General features: G+C 44.0%; 1 protein-coding gene across 3 annotated transcripts in view; it reads right to left on the bottom strand.

Annotated features, from left to right (window-relative positions):
* The window catches only part of PIK3AP1 (phosphoinositide-3-kinase adaptor protein 1), a 44,971-nt gene that overhangs the window by 17,385 nt on the left and 8,245 nt on the right, over nt 1-19,341 (bottom strand). For 2 of the 3 annotated variants that reach the window (XM_080400799.1, XM_080400801.1), the window contains 5 exons: nt 5,551-5,699; nt 4,562-4,706; nt 2,877-3,019; nt 1,935-2,067; nt 977-1,173 (listed from right to left, as the gene is read on the bottom strand). In XM_080400799.1, coding sequence (XP_080256925.1) covers nt 977-1,173; nt 1,935-2,067; nt 2,877-3,019; nt 4,562-4,706; nt 5,551-5,699 — 767 coding nt within the window. Of the gene's footprint in view, nt 1-976; nt 1,174-1,934; nt 2,068-2,876; nt 3,020-4,561; nt 4,707-5,550; nt 5,700-8,824; nt 8,959-19,341 lie in introns of those variants that run through there. The other variant, XM_080400800.1, reaches the window with a different exon arrangement.

Below are 19,341 nucleotides of genomic sequence, written 5' to 3' on the forward strand. Positions count from 1 at the left end.
AATTCACACGTATGTCAAGAAGCAAACACCACATCTAAAACCCACCCATGCCTCCTAAATAGACTTAAACGCTACTATAATTGGCTGGCAGAGCACACTAAGGCTGGCAGCAGACAACTAGTAGGGATGCTTATGCACGACATTTCAACTGAAAGCAAAGGAAAATAAAATCATCTCAAGAATTCACATGTTCTGAGTCAAGGAGCCACTTGTTATTTTGAAGCATACATGCTGGTAACAATTAAAATGGAAAAGAAAGGATAAACCCATGCACACCAGAGGACCCCACAGAAACAACTGCCTAGTGCATTTGGAGTCAGGTCCATGTCATCCTCTGGAAAAGTCAGAGTGCTTTTTTCTGGGGGTGATGTTAGCTCAAAGAGAACTGAATTGTGAATTGGGAGTCCAGAGAGAACAAGTAGGAAACAGACAGCTATCCTAACACAGAAAGAAATGCATTTCAAGTGGAGTCAGCAGACTACACAGATCAGCCGTGAATGAAGCAATCCAGACTGTTCTATGACTGATCAGAGAGTACCTCAGATTGTACCTTCCCAAACATACTCTGTTCCATATTACTCCCTAAAGTAAGTGGGATGAAGGTGCTGTAGTTTTCCCAAGATCAGAGGTTAGAAGAGTACACCAAGCACCAAACACATCCCTGCGGAAACTTCGTTAGATGGATGGATGATAAGGAAACCCAGCACAGCAGTCTCTGCTTCCATCTGTGGAAGCAATCTCTGCTTCCATTTGCTCCGTGCAAAAGCCCCAAGAACTCCCCCAGCCCCAGAGATGCACCTGACCCTCCAGCCTGGAAGCTTTCAGTGTGGCTGGATGTCTGTCTTCTATACCCTACCACACCACACTGCACCCTCAACTACCCCATCACTGCTGCTCCCACAACACTTAAGTGCCAAGCTTGGTGCCACTGCCCACACTGGCTGCGGGACAATGCAGGACTGCTGCTTCCTCTTACCACATATTCATCAATGAATTGGCGGAGGTCCTTGAAGCCATGCTTTTCTGCTATGGTGTTTGGATAGTGGCCATATTTGTTGGCTACACTGTAGGCCTGCAGTGCTCCAGGGCATGTAAGCAGCAACGCGGTGAGGTTCTTCAGCCCATATCTTGCAGAGAAGTGAAGCAGTGTTGGCAACTCCTCATCCCTCTGATCTGTGAGAACAGGAGCCTGTTAGAATCCAAGGTTCTTTCTAGCAGCCACAGACACAGTAGGTGAGAAACAAAATTCCTAGCACACACTCAGACTAAAGCAGGTGCGAAAGCCCTGGAAAGTAGTTTCAAAACGGAGCTAACCCTGCACAAACTAACTGAGGTATCCTAGCACATCTCCAGGCTTAAGTCCTATGACCTTTAATGGGGAATCTGCCACTGTAATACCTTAATGTATGTAGGATCACAGGTTTGCAAGGACCTCTTAGATCATCATTCCAGTAGGATCCAGCTGCTGAAAGGCAACCATGTCATGATGTGCAACCATGTCATGGTGGCACACCAACCCAACTGCTGAGTGCCCACTGCACACCTCAGAGCAGAGTTATATGGTGGGGAGAAAAGGACTGGGCTGGGGAGAAACACCACATGGGAGTGAAGAATAACAAGGGAGAAGATATGTGAAACATTTTGGGGAGCATCACCTTTTCACTTTGTGTTTGAAGTTGTCTACAGAGCTGCATGTCACAGTGCAAGGAAGTGAAACTGATGCATGTAATGAAAAAAGAAAAGAAAAAAGGGGTCACCCAACCCAAATGGCAATCCACCTTCTATAGGCATCATCAGAAATCTAGCTTCCTGGCTGAGATGCAAGATTTTGGGACAGCCTCTGCAGGTACCACACACTGCAGTGTTAAGGTACTCCAAGGTAAAACAACCAATACAAATGAAGTTTAAAAAAAAAAAAAAATCTTTCAACTTACTTGTCGTCATATCTTCTTCTTCCAGCTGGTTGATTCCAAACAGGTGTAAGCCACTGGCAGGAATGTTCTTCTTGAGTGACTCAGTCAACAGTTTGTCCAGTGCTTCTATGCTGTATGGCACGATTTTAAAGGCCTAGAGATAAAGGGAAAGTGACTTTGGTGGAGTCTGGAGATTCAGTTAAGGTGAGATTTATAAGGTGTTTCTTTACTTAGCACATATCAGAAACCAGTAGGCATAAACACTGCAGGCAGCGATGTTCAGCTCAAGCAAGAACATGAATAGCTTCCTGGTCCAGAAACAGAGTATCATTAATCTGAGCAGATGAGAACCATACAATCCACAACAAGACAGAGTACAATGAGAATGTCACTCATGCAGCAACTGGAAGCACAGAAAACTGTTACTTCATACTTCCTTGACAGGCATAATGTTACTTCCGAAACTATTCCCATGAAGTGTCACTCCTAATCTAAGTATGAACTAATCCATCTTGAAGTGCTCTGGTGTTCACTTGTACACTCTGGGTTTGGCTTTTGGACTGGTTCTTAACCAAAGGCTGGGAAGCATGCCTATTCCCCAAGCACAACCCCGTACCAACTGCTCCACATCTTAAAATAAAAAGAAAGGGAAAGACAGTCTCCCCGTCCCAGTTATGCTGGTGACTAACAACACTACTCTGTAGGCTTCCACTACATCCCAGTCTTCTCAAGTCATCAAGGTCTACAGCTTGAGTCACCTTAGCCAGCTATCTGCTCCAGAGACAGAAAAAGCACCCATGCTTTCACTAAAGGGGGATGTTAAGGTCATGTGAAAATCCCTGAATAACCTTGAATTTCTTAATTTCAGAAGAGCTACTTCATGGCAGGCACTTTTGCTTATGTCCACTTGTCTAGCCTCTGACAGAGCTGGTTTCCAAAGCAGCTGTTTGCTAGAGTCATTACCTGGCACATGAACTGTACCGGGTTGGCTGCATTAGCCAACAGACTGCTGATCTCCTCCATGTCCGTATGATAGGTGACACTTGTTTCTCCCACCATCAAGTCCCCTGAATATATCTGCAGAGGCACCGTCCCAGAGGTTAAATCTTTAAAAAGAAAAAGAATAAAACACCATTGAGAACAAACAATGGGAATGAGTCTGCATTGAATACCTTGAGGACAGGAGGAGTTTGGAGATACTGCCACCTGGATACCAGAACAGTTTCTGTTGTACTGAATTCATGAAGAGTCATGAAAAAAAGATGATGTTGGTCTGAACACTAGGTAGGAAAGTACTTTGGAACTACCTTCATAGCTGTGTCAATGCACATCACCTGTGACCTGCTAAGTCCTCTGCTAACATTGGTGGTCCAGATTACTGTTAACAGCACACCACCTCAAATTAGAAAGCCTCATATCCCTCCACTCCTGGCTTTCTCTGGAGCAGTCTCTAAACTGTGGCATAAAATATGGGGGCTGGGGAAGAAGGGGAGAGAAACCAGATAAGTCACTAGGGATTTTGCGACCCCCGTCAGCCTCAGTAGTCTCTGAATAAAATCAACTTAAAAGAATTCCAGCTTTGCAACTATACCCATGCACAGGATTTGTCTTCTACCTGCATCTTGGAAGCTTCTTGATGTTTTCTCCAGTATGCATTAATAGATCTGAACTTACTTTTTGAAACACAAATATTTTGAATCCCACTGAAATTGATCTTTCTCTGCTTGACTGTTAACAACTTGGAAAATGATGAAATCGTTAGTCATGCACAAAAGGAATTAAAAATTTATTTCTCTTGCTGTTAGAAACTGCAGAGCTTACATAGTTGTACACTCCATCAACGTGAAGGTCATGTTTATAATTCAAAGTGCAAGTTAGTTTCCAGGTCCATGTTTAAATTATAAGTCTTGATTTAAGACAGATTAAGTTGAACAGTTTTATGTGGGTGAGGTCACCTTCTTTAAATCAATCCACCTCACTGACTTTACGGGAGTTGCAATGATTATTAGTCTCTATTCTCAGAGCTGGCAAAACAACTCTTCAAGAGGAGAGACCAAAGCAGATTAAATAAAAATGTTCGAAAACTACTATCTCTATCTGTAAGGCTCTGAACTATTGCTCCTAAAGTTTAGTGAAACTTAAGTTTAGACAACCTACAGTTTTGTATATGCAAATACCAGTGACAGAACATATCTAAATTAAAAGGCAAGCCAGGATAAATAGTTTCAGCTCTGATCACAGAGAGCTCATCACATACTAAGCACATGCTGTCATAGTCATACAATTTACTGGCACTTACCTTCTCTTGGTGCCCTGCCAATGCTAATGTAGTGGTGGTTATAACACCCTGTTAGGTTCAAAGTGCTTTACAATCTGCAATCTGCTCTCAGAACTTCAATACAGTGTTTCCACCCCGCAACCTTGCTGCTGCTGAGGGGAAAACTGAGCCCCCAAGCAGCAGTCTACCTCAGTTTCTCATCACACAAGTATCACAGATAAGAATGCAAGTTTAAGATTTCCTGACCTCAGGTTTTCCTCTGTTGCAACCTTTACTGTGATACTTCTGGCACTTTTCAGGACAAGCAGGCTGCCATAGAAAGGAAGCAATGGGGGGCAGGGGGACGGGGGAGGCTCTCAGCCCAGCTTACTTGGAGCCTCCACAGAGATTGTATATTCATTCTCCATCTCAGCCAGCACACGCACAGATGATGCATTCTCTGGAGAGAATTCAACTTCAGTTTTCACTTCGCCATCTAGTTTACATTTCATGATAATATAAACTGTTGTCTGAACCTAAAGAGAAAAGGCATTACAACACAGGTTGTAGGTTCACAGCATAAGAACACTTTCTTTGTTAAGTCCGTTTTCTAGGGATTTTGTTATCATTGCAATTAACACAAATTATCATTTGTCATTTCCACAATCCTGAATGGTTTTGAGAAGCATCTTCCCAGGTGGCTTGTGTTACAGTGTGCACTAGCATAGACACATGCATTAAGCCAACAAAACTGCAGATTTATCAGCCAGATTTATAAACCAATTAAAGCTAGATTTATAAAATTATGTAGTTTCAACTCTATCAGTCTCTTTCCTCAAGCAGCACATCCCCATTCTAAACAGAAACAAAGGAAGAGACTTAGACTTTTTCCATCTGAGGGGATGCTATACTAAGAAATACCATTTTTCAGACAGGAAAGACAATCCAAGCTCTTTGGAGTCACTTGCAGGACATGCATCAGAATTGTCATGTTAGACTGCATGCAGGCTGTGAAGTTAATTGGTTCATTACAATCACTTTATTCCACTTGATACCACTAAATCTCACCAGAATGGAAGATGGGAAGTCAAGAGTGTGAACCTGCCTCACAGCACACAAGACAAGCAGCTGTATTAATGAGACTATCTGTCAGTAAGTGACATTGCAGCCTAGACAACGCTGGGCACCACATGTTACTACTCTGGGCCTAGGAAGCCGAGCTCATAATAGAGACACTGGGAACAGGGGGCTGAGAAGGAAGGTGACAGAAAAGGAATTAGGGATTAATTCCTGGCCTGTAAAGCTGTCCATTACAGAACAGTATAATGGGTTGCACCAGCCCACAGCAAGAACAGAGCCTGAGGAGTGGACATACAGTACCCCACACCGTATGCGGTCAGGCTGCACCACCAGATGGTCCCTCGTGCTCTTGGATGATCCATGTTCTTCACTCATGTCAAGTCCGTGGGAGTAAACTGGGTTCTTCTCGTCTTCTGTTTCTGTATCAGTCACAGAGTCACAGCCTGAGTCTAAAATAAAGCACAGAGTCCTGTTACATCACTCCCCTTTGCTGAAAATGCATATCATACACACCCATCCTGAGAAACAGCCAGGGAGGTGGTAGGGTGGAACGTGCTATTCTTCTCAAAGTAATGCTCAGAAAAGAGGATCTAGCTGAAGAAAAGGAAACTACAGAGCTTCCTCCTTTTTTCCTCTTAAGGGGTTTGCTGGGGAACATTCACAAAGACACAAAAGTGCTGCAGTAGCACTGAACATGCTTACAAAACAAACAACAGTGCCAGTCTTTGCTGAGATGGATAGTCCCTTCCCATGCTAGGCAGGAAAATAAGTGTGTGTCAATGTCTAATGTAAGAATGATTGGCAACCAGACCCATCTGACTCCAGCTGTGCTCTGAGTATATTGTTGGATGGGCAGCACCCTCTAGTCTTCCTCTCCTAAAGTAAATGAAGAAAACCAACTTTACTTTCATTTCAGTAGTATATTTCGGTTTCTGGGCTCTGCCTGTGTTGCTCACCCCAATCCCAAATTCATTATTTGCGTCAACAAAACACAAGGCAGTAGTCTGAAGGAATCCTGCTCCAGCAGGAACTATAAGCTGCTGTATCTATCTATACAAGACAGAAATTGAAACATACCAGAGCCTTTGTGCTGAAGAATAACAGTACTCTACCCAAACAGACCCAAGAGTAGGAGTAAATCTGTGTGTACAAAACAATGTTCTCATTCCTGTTTGCCAGTAACAGCACAGATATTGATGGAAGAGCAAACAAACTGAGTTGATATCACTGGCTGCAGAAACACCTAGCAAGAATTAACATAGATTACAGGTCTCCTACCTGTGCCAGGAAAGTTTCCTAACTAGAGAAAGGAAACAACAGACAACTTTGTATCTACTTAGTAGAGAGCACTTTCTTACCTAGATTCTACCTCTTAATTCATGATTCACACTTTTTTTCCACCTGTCTCCCAAAGCATGGGGTGAAAGTCACTGACTTCCCCTTGCCAGAAGACTCCCTCCCATGGCCAAAGTTTTCCAAACCTTGGAAAACTGTGGAGCAGTCAAGAATTTAAGACAACATTTTGGAAGTTACTTACTACTTACTGTGAAACACATCTGTAAAGAGCAGTGCAAATTATTTACTAGATAAAAATCTCAGACTTGGGCTGGCAGTTTTTCTATTAGTAGGAAATGATCTACTTAAAATGCTCGGTCCTGATGAGAAACACCTAAGCAACCAACCACACTGTCAAAACTGTGGCATCCATGAGTCTAGGTTTTACTCAGAATCCCCCAGCCTCTGGGTACATCAAAGTTTCCAAAAATCAAGAGAGCCAAAGTTATTAAAGCAGGCTTCTATTACAAGTTCATGTCCTGCTAGTTTCAAACAGTGAAGCCAGAAGTCAGTCAGGAATTTAAATCTAGACTTCATTATTACTACCAAAGATGTAAACTTAGAATATTTGAAATTCTTTGTCATGCACTTTTTTCCCCCTAAATATTTAAATGGAATTTTATTAATTATATTAATGCAACTTTGCTTTCAGGAGACAGGTTTTAAGGCACAAAATCTTAGTGAATCATTCAGCTGAAATTTTTGTCACAAATAGTGGTGCACATTCACTTAACTTCCATTATGTGAATCACTCCACAGGGCAAGTAAGCCTAGTCACATCAGTACAAGTAGACTGCTGCTTTAATGTTTGCTGTAGAAAGACTAGAGCCAAAAATCTGCAGCTCTAGAGTTCAAGTAAAGCATCACCACCAACTCAGACATTTCTTAAACAACCTTAGAATAGTACGTGTAATTGAGCAAATAGATTTTAATATTGCACCAACACAAACCAGCAGATCTGGCTAAGAAACTACTTTGACACAAGGCCAGGTACTGAAGGTGGTCTTTGGGGTTTTCAGATAGTGATACCAAGTATTACAGAAAACGGACTGAGGTTTTAAATTCCTTAACTCATTACTTTAATTGATACTGTCCAAAGTCATCAGCTGTAAGAGTCAGACCCCAGTTTTGGGAACACTTCTCTTAGGGAAAGGTGGACTACTCCCACCTGGGAGCACCAGGCTGCCAGCTGCACAGGGACAATAAAGCACTGGTCCCACAGCCTTCCCTTACATGACAGCTATCACATCAGGCATTTGGCATACACAGAGCAAGACACCATGTCTTTTGGGGAGGAGGAGAAGAAGCAACCACTACTAGAATAGCATCTGTCTTATCTCTGTTGGTTATTTCCAGTGTGACTAAATCAGAAAGACTAAGCTCACCACAGATAAGAGAGCGCCAATGATGACCAAATTACAGCAAAGCATAAATTGTCCCTGCAATACACGCACAAGCTGACAACACTTGCCCGCATCCTCATACCAAGGGCATCATCCCCACCCCAATATGGAACCACTAGTGTGGCAATTTGTACCTCACTTGCTCAACATATGGTCAGTTTCAGAGGAAAATGAAACTTAAAGCTGTGGATCTCAGCTTCAACAACTACAGTAAGCAAGGATAAGAGGGAAGCAAGGAGAGAACAAGCCCGCCAGTCTCTGCTTTACTGACGTTATTTGATACTAGAAACAAGTTAACAAATAAAGAATAACTGGAGCTTTTAAGAAGTTCTGACATTGCTCGATCCTGTCTTGCACTTCCACATTCTTGTAACAGAGCTGACTGCGCAGAGGTCATATGTAAAAGCAGAGCTCTTAGGTAATATGGGAAGAAGCAAGCAATGTTAATCAGTAATTGGATTAACAGTTGACAGAACAGAGTTTTGGGTAAGAATTATTCATCCGTTTTTTCATTCAGAAAATTCTGAAATTGCCAATTACCTACTTCCCACATAAGCAGTGAAGCGATACTATGGTCATCTTGCAAGTTCTAGTCACATGCTACTGACGTGTCAACACGCAAGCACTGGAAGAGGAAACCATACCATTACATTCGATAATGTCCATGCTCTAAAGGAACGTGCTGCTAGATCAGGCTTCCCACTCACCACGATACTTGAGTAATGACAGCCCATTTGCATATACAGATTCAGCAATTATATCATTATAATGATACACAGGCTAGAGAGGCCATCGCTGAGGAGATCAATAGACACATTAAAAAATTTAGTGAATACCTGAATTGAGCTTCTCCATTAGCCACTGCTGTAGGTCAAAAGCTCGTGGTTGTGAACAGCTCTGCCTTGACTAGAGGGCCTTTCTGTTCCCCTTTAAATGAAGGCTACCTCAGGTCACGCTTGACAGCCTGTGAAATACTTGTGAGCATAGCTGTGAGGGGAGGAGATGTGGTCCAAGAAACCCAACCACATTTCCCCTTGAAGAACATGCCCCCCTCCAGGAAGCGACTGGCTGAGCTGCAGAGAGCAGCCCTGCACTAGCCTCTCTTGCCTGCCCTGCCAGGCTCCACACACAGCCACCCTGCAGAAACCCAGCTCCAGGGAAAGCCCAGGGAAAACACAGGCATTGCCACGTGCTTCACAAGCCACTTAGCAGCTTTAGGAACCAACATGAAGCAGCCAGTTACTCTGACCTGTTGCTGTACAGCACATGCAGCTTGCTCTGTCATCCACTTCCTCCTGGCTAAGCTGGCGGGCTATCGGCATGGAGCCGACCGTTCTGTGGTTTCTCAGAAGTCAGCCCGTAACACCACAAGACACGTGAATGCTCAGGAGTCAGAAGCCTGTCCAGACCACTCTGTCATCCGTATCTTAACACAAATGGAACAACTAGGCAACAGCTTGTCTGTATAGGGTCTGCATGTACAGACTACCCTCCCCCTGGCATCAGTGAACACTTCCCATCCCCGTCCATCTCAGCTCACCAGCTGAGACAACTAGCTTTCTTGAGGCCTCAGACCTTCACCGCGGTACACCCAGAGCAAGAGGGAAGGCCCTCAAAGGGAGCTCCTACTATCACCTGAAGCTCACAACCAGCCAGCCTCCTTTTCCAAGTGCAAACAAGGACATTAAATCTCCCAGAGCAGCTCCAGCTGCATCTGCAAACAGCAGGCAGAGTACTGACAAAGTAGTCAGGGAAAGCAGGGGAAGTTATCTCTCATCATGCTAGCCTCAGAGCCCCTGCTTTATTGAGGAGATAAACACTCAGCAGAGAAACATCTTGTGATAACCCCTCAAAACTGGGTTGTACTGTAGTAACATTTCCCCTTTCAACAGACAGAAGCATGCAGAAAAGCAACAGGTGAGAAGAAAAAACACAGGAAAATGTAAGGCTTTGTAGAACTGTCCATACAGAACAGACAGAGTACAGGACATCTGTCACTCCTCTCCAAACTCCTCACCCCAAGCAGCTCATCTACAAGCATAGCACCTAAACCCAGATTTTCAGTTCTACAAAGAAAACGGTAAAAGTAGTTCTCATCCTCCATTAAGGAAGCAAGCTGTGTTGTACTATGGCAAGTTTTGCTTCAGCTGCATGCACACACACACACTTGTGAAACTCTTTGGGAAGCTATATCCTCACAAAGAACACGACTGGGTTGAGACTTGTTGACAGTACCAGTGTTTCAGCAAATTGTGAGAAGACAGAAGATAAGTTGTGTTTAACTTTGTAACCTACGAAGACAATATATATCCTTAATACTCAAAACCATACATTACTCCACAGTTCCTCTATACAGCGTATCTCTTCCAAACTTCGAGGAACAGGCTTTGTTTCCTTTGTTATATTTTAGAACTACAGACACATAACTGAAAGGAGAAAAACGTCTTTGCGGTGGCGTACAAGAGGCTTCCACAATCTTCACAAAAATTTAAGCCAAGTGAATTAATCCGTTCACTTTTCTTGGTTCTGTTTTTTCCTAAATGCTGCTTCCAAGCTATTTTTTAATTTAATCTTTGAAATGAAAAGGATTTTGTGAAAGACGAGTCACCAAGAGTTGTTTACAGTGCCAGTGGCAACTCCATGTCACTCCTGTAAATACTGGAAGGTAGGGATGGGAAAGTGGCCAATAAATACCATACTTGGGTTGCAGGAACAGGAAACTCGGCACATAGTTCTGAGAACAGTGAGGTGAAGAAAGGAAAGTCTGAAAAGCTGCAAGTGTGGAGAGGGCACAGAAGAGAAAGCAAGAAGAAAAAATACGAAAAAATACCAGACATTAGAAGAGTGGTAAAATAAAAACCTCAAACCAAACAGGAACTGGCAGAGAACAGGAAGGTAACCCACAGAATCAAAGGTACCTTCTGTTGCAGTATTCCAGCTTACTTTAGTTACACCAGAAACTTCCAGGCCACTGCTTGGGCTAGGCTCAGTTTCTAATTATTGCTGGCACTCATTATTAATGTCAGATGAAAAATGGGACTGAGGAGGCAAAGCCAGCTGCAAAGCAACTATGATCAGACTGGTGCATACACCCGTTCCACCTCATAAGACATTTCCTGATGTGCAGAAGCATGGGTAGGAATCCCAGATGGAATGTCCTTCCTGCATTAGCCGTGGATGGAAATGGGAACTGGATTAACACACCTGGAATTCTTGCCACGGACACAGTGCCACACAGGTAACAGCTGAGAAACTGCCTACCACACTTTGTCTGCCCCAGCAACCCTCCTCAGCCTCCTCTGCCTTGACTGCAGATGACTACAGTTCTTACAGTTCAGCCTGGGGGCACTGGTCTGCAGCCCCCTCTTCCTTAGCAGCTCAGGAAGGTACACTCTTGGTCTGTAGTGCTGCAGGCTGCATGAAGGCACCATCCACAAAGATCTAGAGAAGTTTCACAGAAGCTCAGCAATCAACCCAGGATTACTGAGCTTCGCCTTGTCATCCTATCACAGATTAAGAGGAGATTGCCGTTTGTGACCTCCTGCAAGACTCTTGCAAACCTACAGCTCTTGTTCATTCACTAGCAGCCCTGAGCTAAGAGCAGGACCTTTAATGCAAAGAATTGGACGCACCCAAAAGAGCAGTGACTTTTACAGCTGCAACATGCAAGACCTCAGGGAAAGTGTACAGTCTGAATCCAGCATGGGTTGTCCTCCAACCCCAGTAACAGACAGATGCTCCCCAAATACAGACCCCTCAAAATATTGTTCTGAGATTGTGACAAACTCTGCTCTTAGAAACCTCATCAGATGACTTGCACAGCCCTGGAGAAGAAATGTCTTCTTCCATTACCTAATAAAGCACCAACAGAGTACCACAATGAAGTACCAATAGAGTACCAACACTGTCCCTACAGCGCTGTTACTTGTCCAGAAAAGGCTTTGTTTCAGCCCAGACACACACCTCCAGAGAGCTACCCTGGTTTAGTGTGTCTGTTGAGCTGCAAAAAAAATACTATCTGCGCATTCATCTGGGGCAGATGTTCACAACAGAAAGAGCTATAGCAGCTTAAAATACAACTGCACCCATCACAGCCCCCTTTCCCTTTCCTGTTTCCCCTCCTTGTCTTCATTTTCACCAGAGGCTAAGGCCCACACAGCAGAACCAGTGGAAAAGAGCACGTGTTTGGCTGCGTCAGCGAGGCGCAGGACCAGGATCTCTGCTTCAGCAGCTGACAACAGGGGTGTAAACTAAGCTGTCAGTCCCTGAACTTCAGGGTGGGGAGGAACATTTCTACACTTCACTCACACCTACTGCAAAGACTAGCTGCCAGCTCGGGGGTGAAATGCAGTCCCCCTTATAACACAGGGATAACACAGTTTATCTGACCATGTCTAGAGCATGCTACAGATGCAAAGTGTATTTAGCTTGGAGTTCTTTCACTAAGATTCTAGCAAACATGGACCACACTATGCTGCCTCAAGCTAAAAGCATGCCTGGCTATCATGGTTCACAAACTGCAAACGAACTCATAATTCTTTGAAGTCTCAGTTAGCCTGAGGGTCTCACAGGCCTAGTGGTCAATCTGTGATGGGATTAAATATATAAATCCAAAGAACTAGCTGGGGTGCACAGGAACAGGACAGAAAGAGGAAAGAGCTTCTGAGGAAGAAGCAGGATTCTGGCCACCCAGAGAACAGACTGAGTTGTGTGTGTAACTGACCAAGTCTCAAGAAAGAGAGGCTGCAGCAGTTCACTTCAACCACCTGTGCCAGGAGGAGACAACATGAACTGAAAAAGCATATGCACAGCTGATGATTTTTGAGGGCGCCATGAATCACATTACATCAGTAGCTGATTCAAGTCTTCCTGAGCAACCACATGCAAGAAACATGAACATTCAACTTGCTGATTAACTATCTCTCCTATTGCAGTATCTCCTTGCATCAATTTAAGCACAATGCATAACACTTGCATGACAAGGAAGACTGTCCACATACAAGCCACAAAGCTGGAATTTCACCTAAGAGAGATGGGTAGCTGCTTTGGAAACATCCCACTAAGGAGATTGCTGACTGATGGGGTGGTTCTACAAGTGGCTTCAGTAGATCTAAGGCCACGTTACTAACTGAAAGGGCAGCCCTGTCCTCCCTCTCCCTCAAACAGTCTCTCTAGGAATACCAACCACCCTTGCAGTCCAATGCCACACCAGATCATCCAGCCAGATGGAAGGTGGAGAATGAGGCAGACCACTCTTGTGCAGCAGTCCATGCTAAGGTCAGCCTATGTAACCGACGAAACTTCCCCCTGGAAAACTCAAGATCCACTGTTATTCTCAAGTCACTTCTGGAAAACACATCAAAAGTTTTCTGTGGTAATAATGAACAGCCATGAAAATCCTACAAAATGCAACCCTAGAAGCAAAACAACTGTCCAAGTGCACAACAAGGGTCTTTGAAACAACCTGAAGTCTGCCTGACACATCCCTTCAGACCTGCTCTGTAAAACATCTCATTTGACCACACACTTCTGCAAAGATTTTACAGAAGTGACTTCAGCTGTTCTAAACTTGGAAGAAGCCATCAGTGGTGGTCACTGGACTCTTATTTAAAGCAGATGTTTTAAAGCTTTGCGGTTCACATTGGCAGATACTGAGAATTAGGCTTAGTCGCTACCTTAAAGCAACCTGTGGGGAGGTTATCAGAACTATAAGCCACAGAGAAATATGATTAGTATTTACAATGTGCATGAAGTCTATTACAGCTGGATGCTTCTTAACCACACCATTTTCTGTACTTTCCTAGTTCCAGGCTATCATTTCATTGTCTCTGTCTAGAAAGCTAGTATGCACCTATGCTTGAATCTCATACAGTCATGAAAGACACGCCGTGAAGTACTGATTTTAATGTGCATAAACTGGACTTTATGATGCACCTTGATGACAAATAATGCATCCATCCTGCAGCTGGGATGACTATTTCAACTGCTAATGGATAAGGACATTTATGCATTTCTCTCAATATCAGTTGGAGGCTTAGTTAAGGTTTCTCTGACAGCTCTCTGAAGTCTCTGCGTTTCCAGCACCAATCATCTATAACCATACTAGCATCTGCAAGGAACGGCATGCTACCGGCATGTTCTCTCAACCTTAACTCCTGTGGAACAGCATCACAGTTTCCTCCCTTGACAGGCAGTGAGAACCAGCCGGGCTGCAGAGCTCCCATATAATGAAGCAGGCTCCCACTGCACCCAGAGGGCTGACTAATACCTCACCTGATCCCCTTCAAAGAGCAGGGTCAAAGAAGCGTATCTTCTATTTCAACACAATAGAACAGAGAAAAATACAGTTTTAAGAATTCACTTAATTTTGCCCCTTCAAAGGAGGAGGGGAGCAAGGGAGGGAGGGAGGACTGCAGTACAACAGATAATCATGCTCCTTCAGGTCTTCAAGGCCACTCCAATAAGCTTGCAGAAATAAATGCTGGATTAATTCTCCGAGATAGGACTACTCAGAATGCATTCCTCCAGAGCACTCAGAGCCAGAAGTAAAAAAAAAAAAAAAGACCAAATGGTCCCCAGCTTCACATTTCTCTGTGCTTTTGGGTCTGTACATCAATTCCTGTCCCTCCCTACCTCCAGCTTGCTTCCTTTACCATACTTTGACATCCAGACAGACTCTGAAGATGCAAGCAGAGATCACAAACTTGGTGGCACAGGCATCCACATCCAACCTGCAGTTTCTAGAAACTCCTTAGGGCCAAAATGGATCTTGCAGAGAATGGCAATTTCATGCATGGGACTGGAAACTCTCCAGGAACATTTTGAGGATGTGGGACCACAGTACGAGGGCTTGAAAAGATCAGCTAGTGAGGAAGATACAATGCTAGGGTTTCACCTAGGATCTCATACAGACAAGTTAAGAGAGTCCAGCAGGGCTAGAGGAACGTTGCAGTAATTCAGAGCTGCATGGACTGCGGTCTGCTCACAAGCTAGAGCCTTAGAGATACAGTATTAGCTCTCTAGCAACAGAACAGGTCCCAAAGCACCATCTTCTGTAAGGCCACAGATTACGGAGGTAGTTTCATAGAGGCATTGATATGACACAGATTCATGATTCTTCCCTACAAAGATGACTGGGGATGTCAAATTAACTCACAGAACTCTTTTTGGCTGCTTTATTTCCAGGATGTATCCTTTAAGGGGGTGCCATATCTTACCCATAAAGGAGTTGGCAATGTCATGCCTCTTCCTAGCAGGATTACTTTCTGCATCCAATGTTCCTCAACAGCTGTGCTTTACAAAATTTAATGAGCAGCACAAGGAAGAGGTGCTACACCATTCAGGTCTTGTTCTGCCTCCACATGCAACGGCAAACTCCACTGGCACTGGAAATCACGCCACAGCACTCCCTCTGCTAGAAGTATGCTCCCACAGAGGACAGAATGGGCATGGGCAGAGGGAGGTTGCAGTTTCCAGTTTATAGTATCCCCTTCACTACTGCAAGTCTCAGCATTAGGCTGACAAGAGTCCTCCTGACTGAAGTGCCACCTGCCAGAACACAGCACAACAGATACAGTAGCTGCTACTGTCAGAGGAACAGTTACTAATGCCACTGTACAGTACAAAGCACCGCATCTCAATGAATTGTTGCAGTACACACCTGAGATAAGTTCACCACTGCCCTAAGCTAAAGTGTGCAGCTCTTACTGACCAGTGGCTTTTGTGGTTTCTAGTGAGAAGTTGCCCTTAAAAGCATTCAATGCTTAATGTATTTATAGGGGTGGGAAAGAAAGGAAAGTGTTTTCAAGTTTATCCAGAAAAGCCACAGATTATTCGTCTAGGTGATGGTATTTGCTTTGTCATTCTTCAGGACATCTCAAGTACAAGGGTAATATACCAGATAACACTGGATTTCACTGTGCTTGTGTCCTGAAACAGTTACACAGAAAAGCAGGTTGCAAGCACATCAAGGCCTAACATGGAGCTTGCCTGAGCAATCAAATGAACGAACTCTGACACCCCTCCACAGAAAGGCTATTAGCCACTGAGCTACTCCAGGAAAAGCCCGCCTTTAGGTAGAAATCTTGACATATGTAACAAATAGGAATTTCTGCATCATCACTGAACAGATCATTTATCATTAACCCCCAGAGTAACAGGATAGCAGCTGCCACCCAACTTAAAAATTCATTGTGAATTTAGGGTTCTAGCCCTGAATAACAGCGATCAGCAGAAGTCAGCAGTCAAATAATTAAAGAAGTATCAAGCTGAAGGGAATCTGCCATGTACTACCACTTCATCTCCCTGGGTCGAGACACACTTGAGAACATTTTATGCATCTGTCCAACATGACCTCAAACTCTGAGTAGCCTATTCCAAGGTTACTTTATCTTTACCGCTTGAGTCCAGCACAGGACCACAAAGATTATTCAGGGACCACAGCATCTTTCATTCAAGGAGAGGCTGCAAGAGCTGGTACTCTTCAGCTTGGAGAAAAGAAGGGCTGGAGGATCTATCAATGTTTACCTGATGGAAGAGAGTGAAAAAGAAGGAGCTAGACTCTTCTCCACAGTGCCCACTGACAGGACAAGAGGCAATGGGCACAAAGTGAAACACATTAAATTCCATCTGAACAAAATAAAACACTTTGTTATTCTGAGGGTGGTCAAACACTGCAACAGGTTGCCCAGAGAGGTTGTGAAATCCCCACCTGCAGAGACACTGAAAACCAGACTGGACATGGTCATGGGCAACCTGCTTTATCTGACCATGCTGAGCAGGGAGGTTGACTACATGATCTCAAGAGATCCCCTGCTACCCAAAAAATTCTGTGATATGTTCTCAAGTTTCATTTGTGGTTTTACCAGTCAACAGAAGAAAGCCACGAAGTTAATTCAATTCCTTGACATGTACAGCAGGGAGAATGGTAACAGCTTACGCGGTTTCTGTCACGCCATTTCCCTCCCATCCCTCCCAAGAAAAGCTCACTGCCTTGGTCTCTGTCATCTCCCAATGAGCCCCTCACTAGGTAGAGCAACATTCCAGCTCCTCCTCATCTACGGGCTCCAGCAAAATTCTCATCTTCCTTCTAACTGCCCACTGTCCTCCACATTTACTACATAATTCCTTACACCCACTTCTGACCCTCTTATTTTGTAAGAAGTTCGCTGGTACTGATCTTTCTTTCTTGTCCATTTCACTGCAAGAGAGCTCTGCAACAGCATGGTTCACAGCTGCTGTTACATTCAGTTGTCACCTTAGCAATCTCAGGCAGATGTCTTCTTCCCTGGGTTTCTCCCTGCAAGAGTTTGCTTGGGTGCAGAAAGTTCAAAGCCACTGATTAATTGGTGAATGCTTTAGAAACATCAGCTTTTAAAGGAGAAAATTTCAAGACAACATAGATGGGGGCTGAAATAAACAAAAGAAGTTGAAATGTGTGTAATACAAAACAGATGTCAACTGAGCTTTGAGAACACAGGAGGAAGAGAAAGATCGCAGACTCCAACCATGCAGCACAGACAGCGAGCTGCCCGGTGCACAGAGCACAGCATGGTGTGGTATCAGAAGCCAGACAAGAGGGCTTAAGTAGCAGCTAGGCTGGTCACTGCACCCTGGCTGGTGACTATGCCCTGCCAGACCAGAGCCGGCTTGTGGAGTGCCACCCTGAGTACTTCCATGTCCTTAGCACAACTATTGCATAGCCTGAAAAACTTCCCCACAGATAACAGGAGTGCCTGAAAATGCAAACCTTCATGCCCTCTGTAGTCTGCCAGGATTGAGAAACTGTAGAAGTAAAAATGTCCCATCTACAAGAGAGCAAGAGTCAATGTCAGCACACAGTTCTCAAAAAGGCTAGCCGAGTGCTTCCTCATTTCTGAATTTGTACTAAATAAAAATTAAAATAGCTTTTTCAGCATGTGATATCTGGGGGCGTCATGTTCCCATGATGCACTAAATAAACCACAGCCTAACAGCTGCACTATAGGCAGCATAACCTAAGCAGGGCCAGTGTGCAGGCTCTGGAGAGGTATTTGTCCTCACCATGTCTCGTGTCCTATGCTCCACTAACTCAGGGTTTGGCTATTAGGAAGCTGAAGGAAGCTCAGTCATTTTTGCATTAGGCTTAGTTTTTTAAGTGCTGACACCACTGTTAGAAGTACTGAAGTGTGTTTTAGAAATGTGAACACGTGCGCAGAGAAGTACTTCCCAGAGGAAGACATCTAGACAGGTAATTTCAAATATGATCTTAAACTTTCTCTGCTAAGTGCTGTAGGAATTGAGGTCTGCCTTACTCAGGAGAAGTTCAGAGTCTGCTGTAGAGAACAGACCTAACTGAGACCTCCTAAGAGGTCCTGACTTTAAAGCCTTCACCTAAAATCCTAACGATGAAGTCCCAGGAGCAGAACACAGGCTGTGTTTTTCTATGGGAGAGGTCTGCTGTCACAAACACTTACTTTAAGTCACTTATGCTGGGGCTGGCTGCAACGAAACTATAATGCAGATGCTAATTTTTTTTATTACCAACCAAGAAGAAAGTTTTCACAGTTTCACCCAAAAAGGGAACTATGTACACCTGGGGTTGTCTTCTCTTCAGGGGAAGCATCAGAACACATTTGCATTTGAGGCCATTCACAAAACTTGGTCTGTAGAATCACCCAATGGAAAAGGTCAGCTAGTCATTTTTTTTCCTCACACAGAGGCAGGATCTGATACATTAATCCAAATACTTTTGCCATGAAACCAGACTACCATAAGTAGGTTCTTCCTTCACAAGAGTCAGAGTGACAGCAGATGACTTGCCTTGGCAACTGCACTGATGTGCACAAAGAAAGAGCCTGATGTTACCCAACTCTTGTGTGCACCTGAAAGCTCACATCATGCAGGGCTCCCATAACAGTAACAGAAGTCCAGAAATTCTGAATCTTTATTTACCAAACTATTTGGAAAATGCTACAGCAGACTTCACAGCAAATGAGTTTGTTTTTAGCTCGTCTTTCCTCTTCGACAGATATTTTCTAGATATACTGAAGTCAGTTTGAGATCAACATATGCTTGTCCAAATGAGAAATCAGAAAATAAGCTGATTTGGGGTTTTGTTATGTAGAAACAAAAACAAAAATCCAAAGCACAATCTCTCTCTCAAAACTCCATTTACATAAAGCTAAAGCACAGGGGTTTTCGGGCACATGCTAACTTTCAGCAGAGATGACACGGCTGGAGAAGGACTCTACGTCCAGCTGCGAAAACTCAGACTGTAGTGCCTTACCCTAAAGAAATTTTGCCATAGATGAATGGCAGCCAGTTCACTAAACAGCCAGGCACACAAGACACACTTCCCTGGCTGCTCAGACAG

This window comes from Falco punctatus (assembly GCF_963210335.1).
Source record: "Falco punctatus genome assembly, chromosome: 9".
Lineage (NCBI taxonomy): Eukaryota > Metazoa > Chordata > Aves > Falconiformes > Falconidae > Falco > Falco punctatus.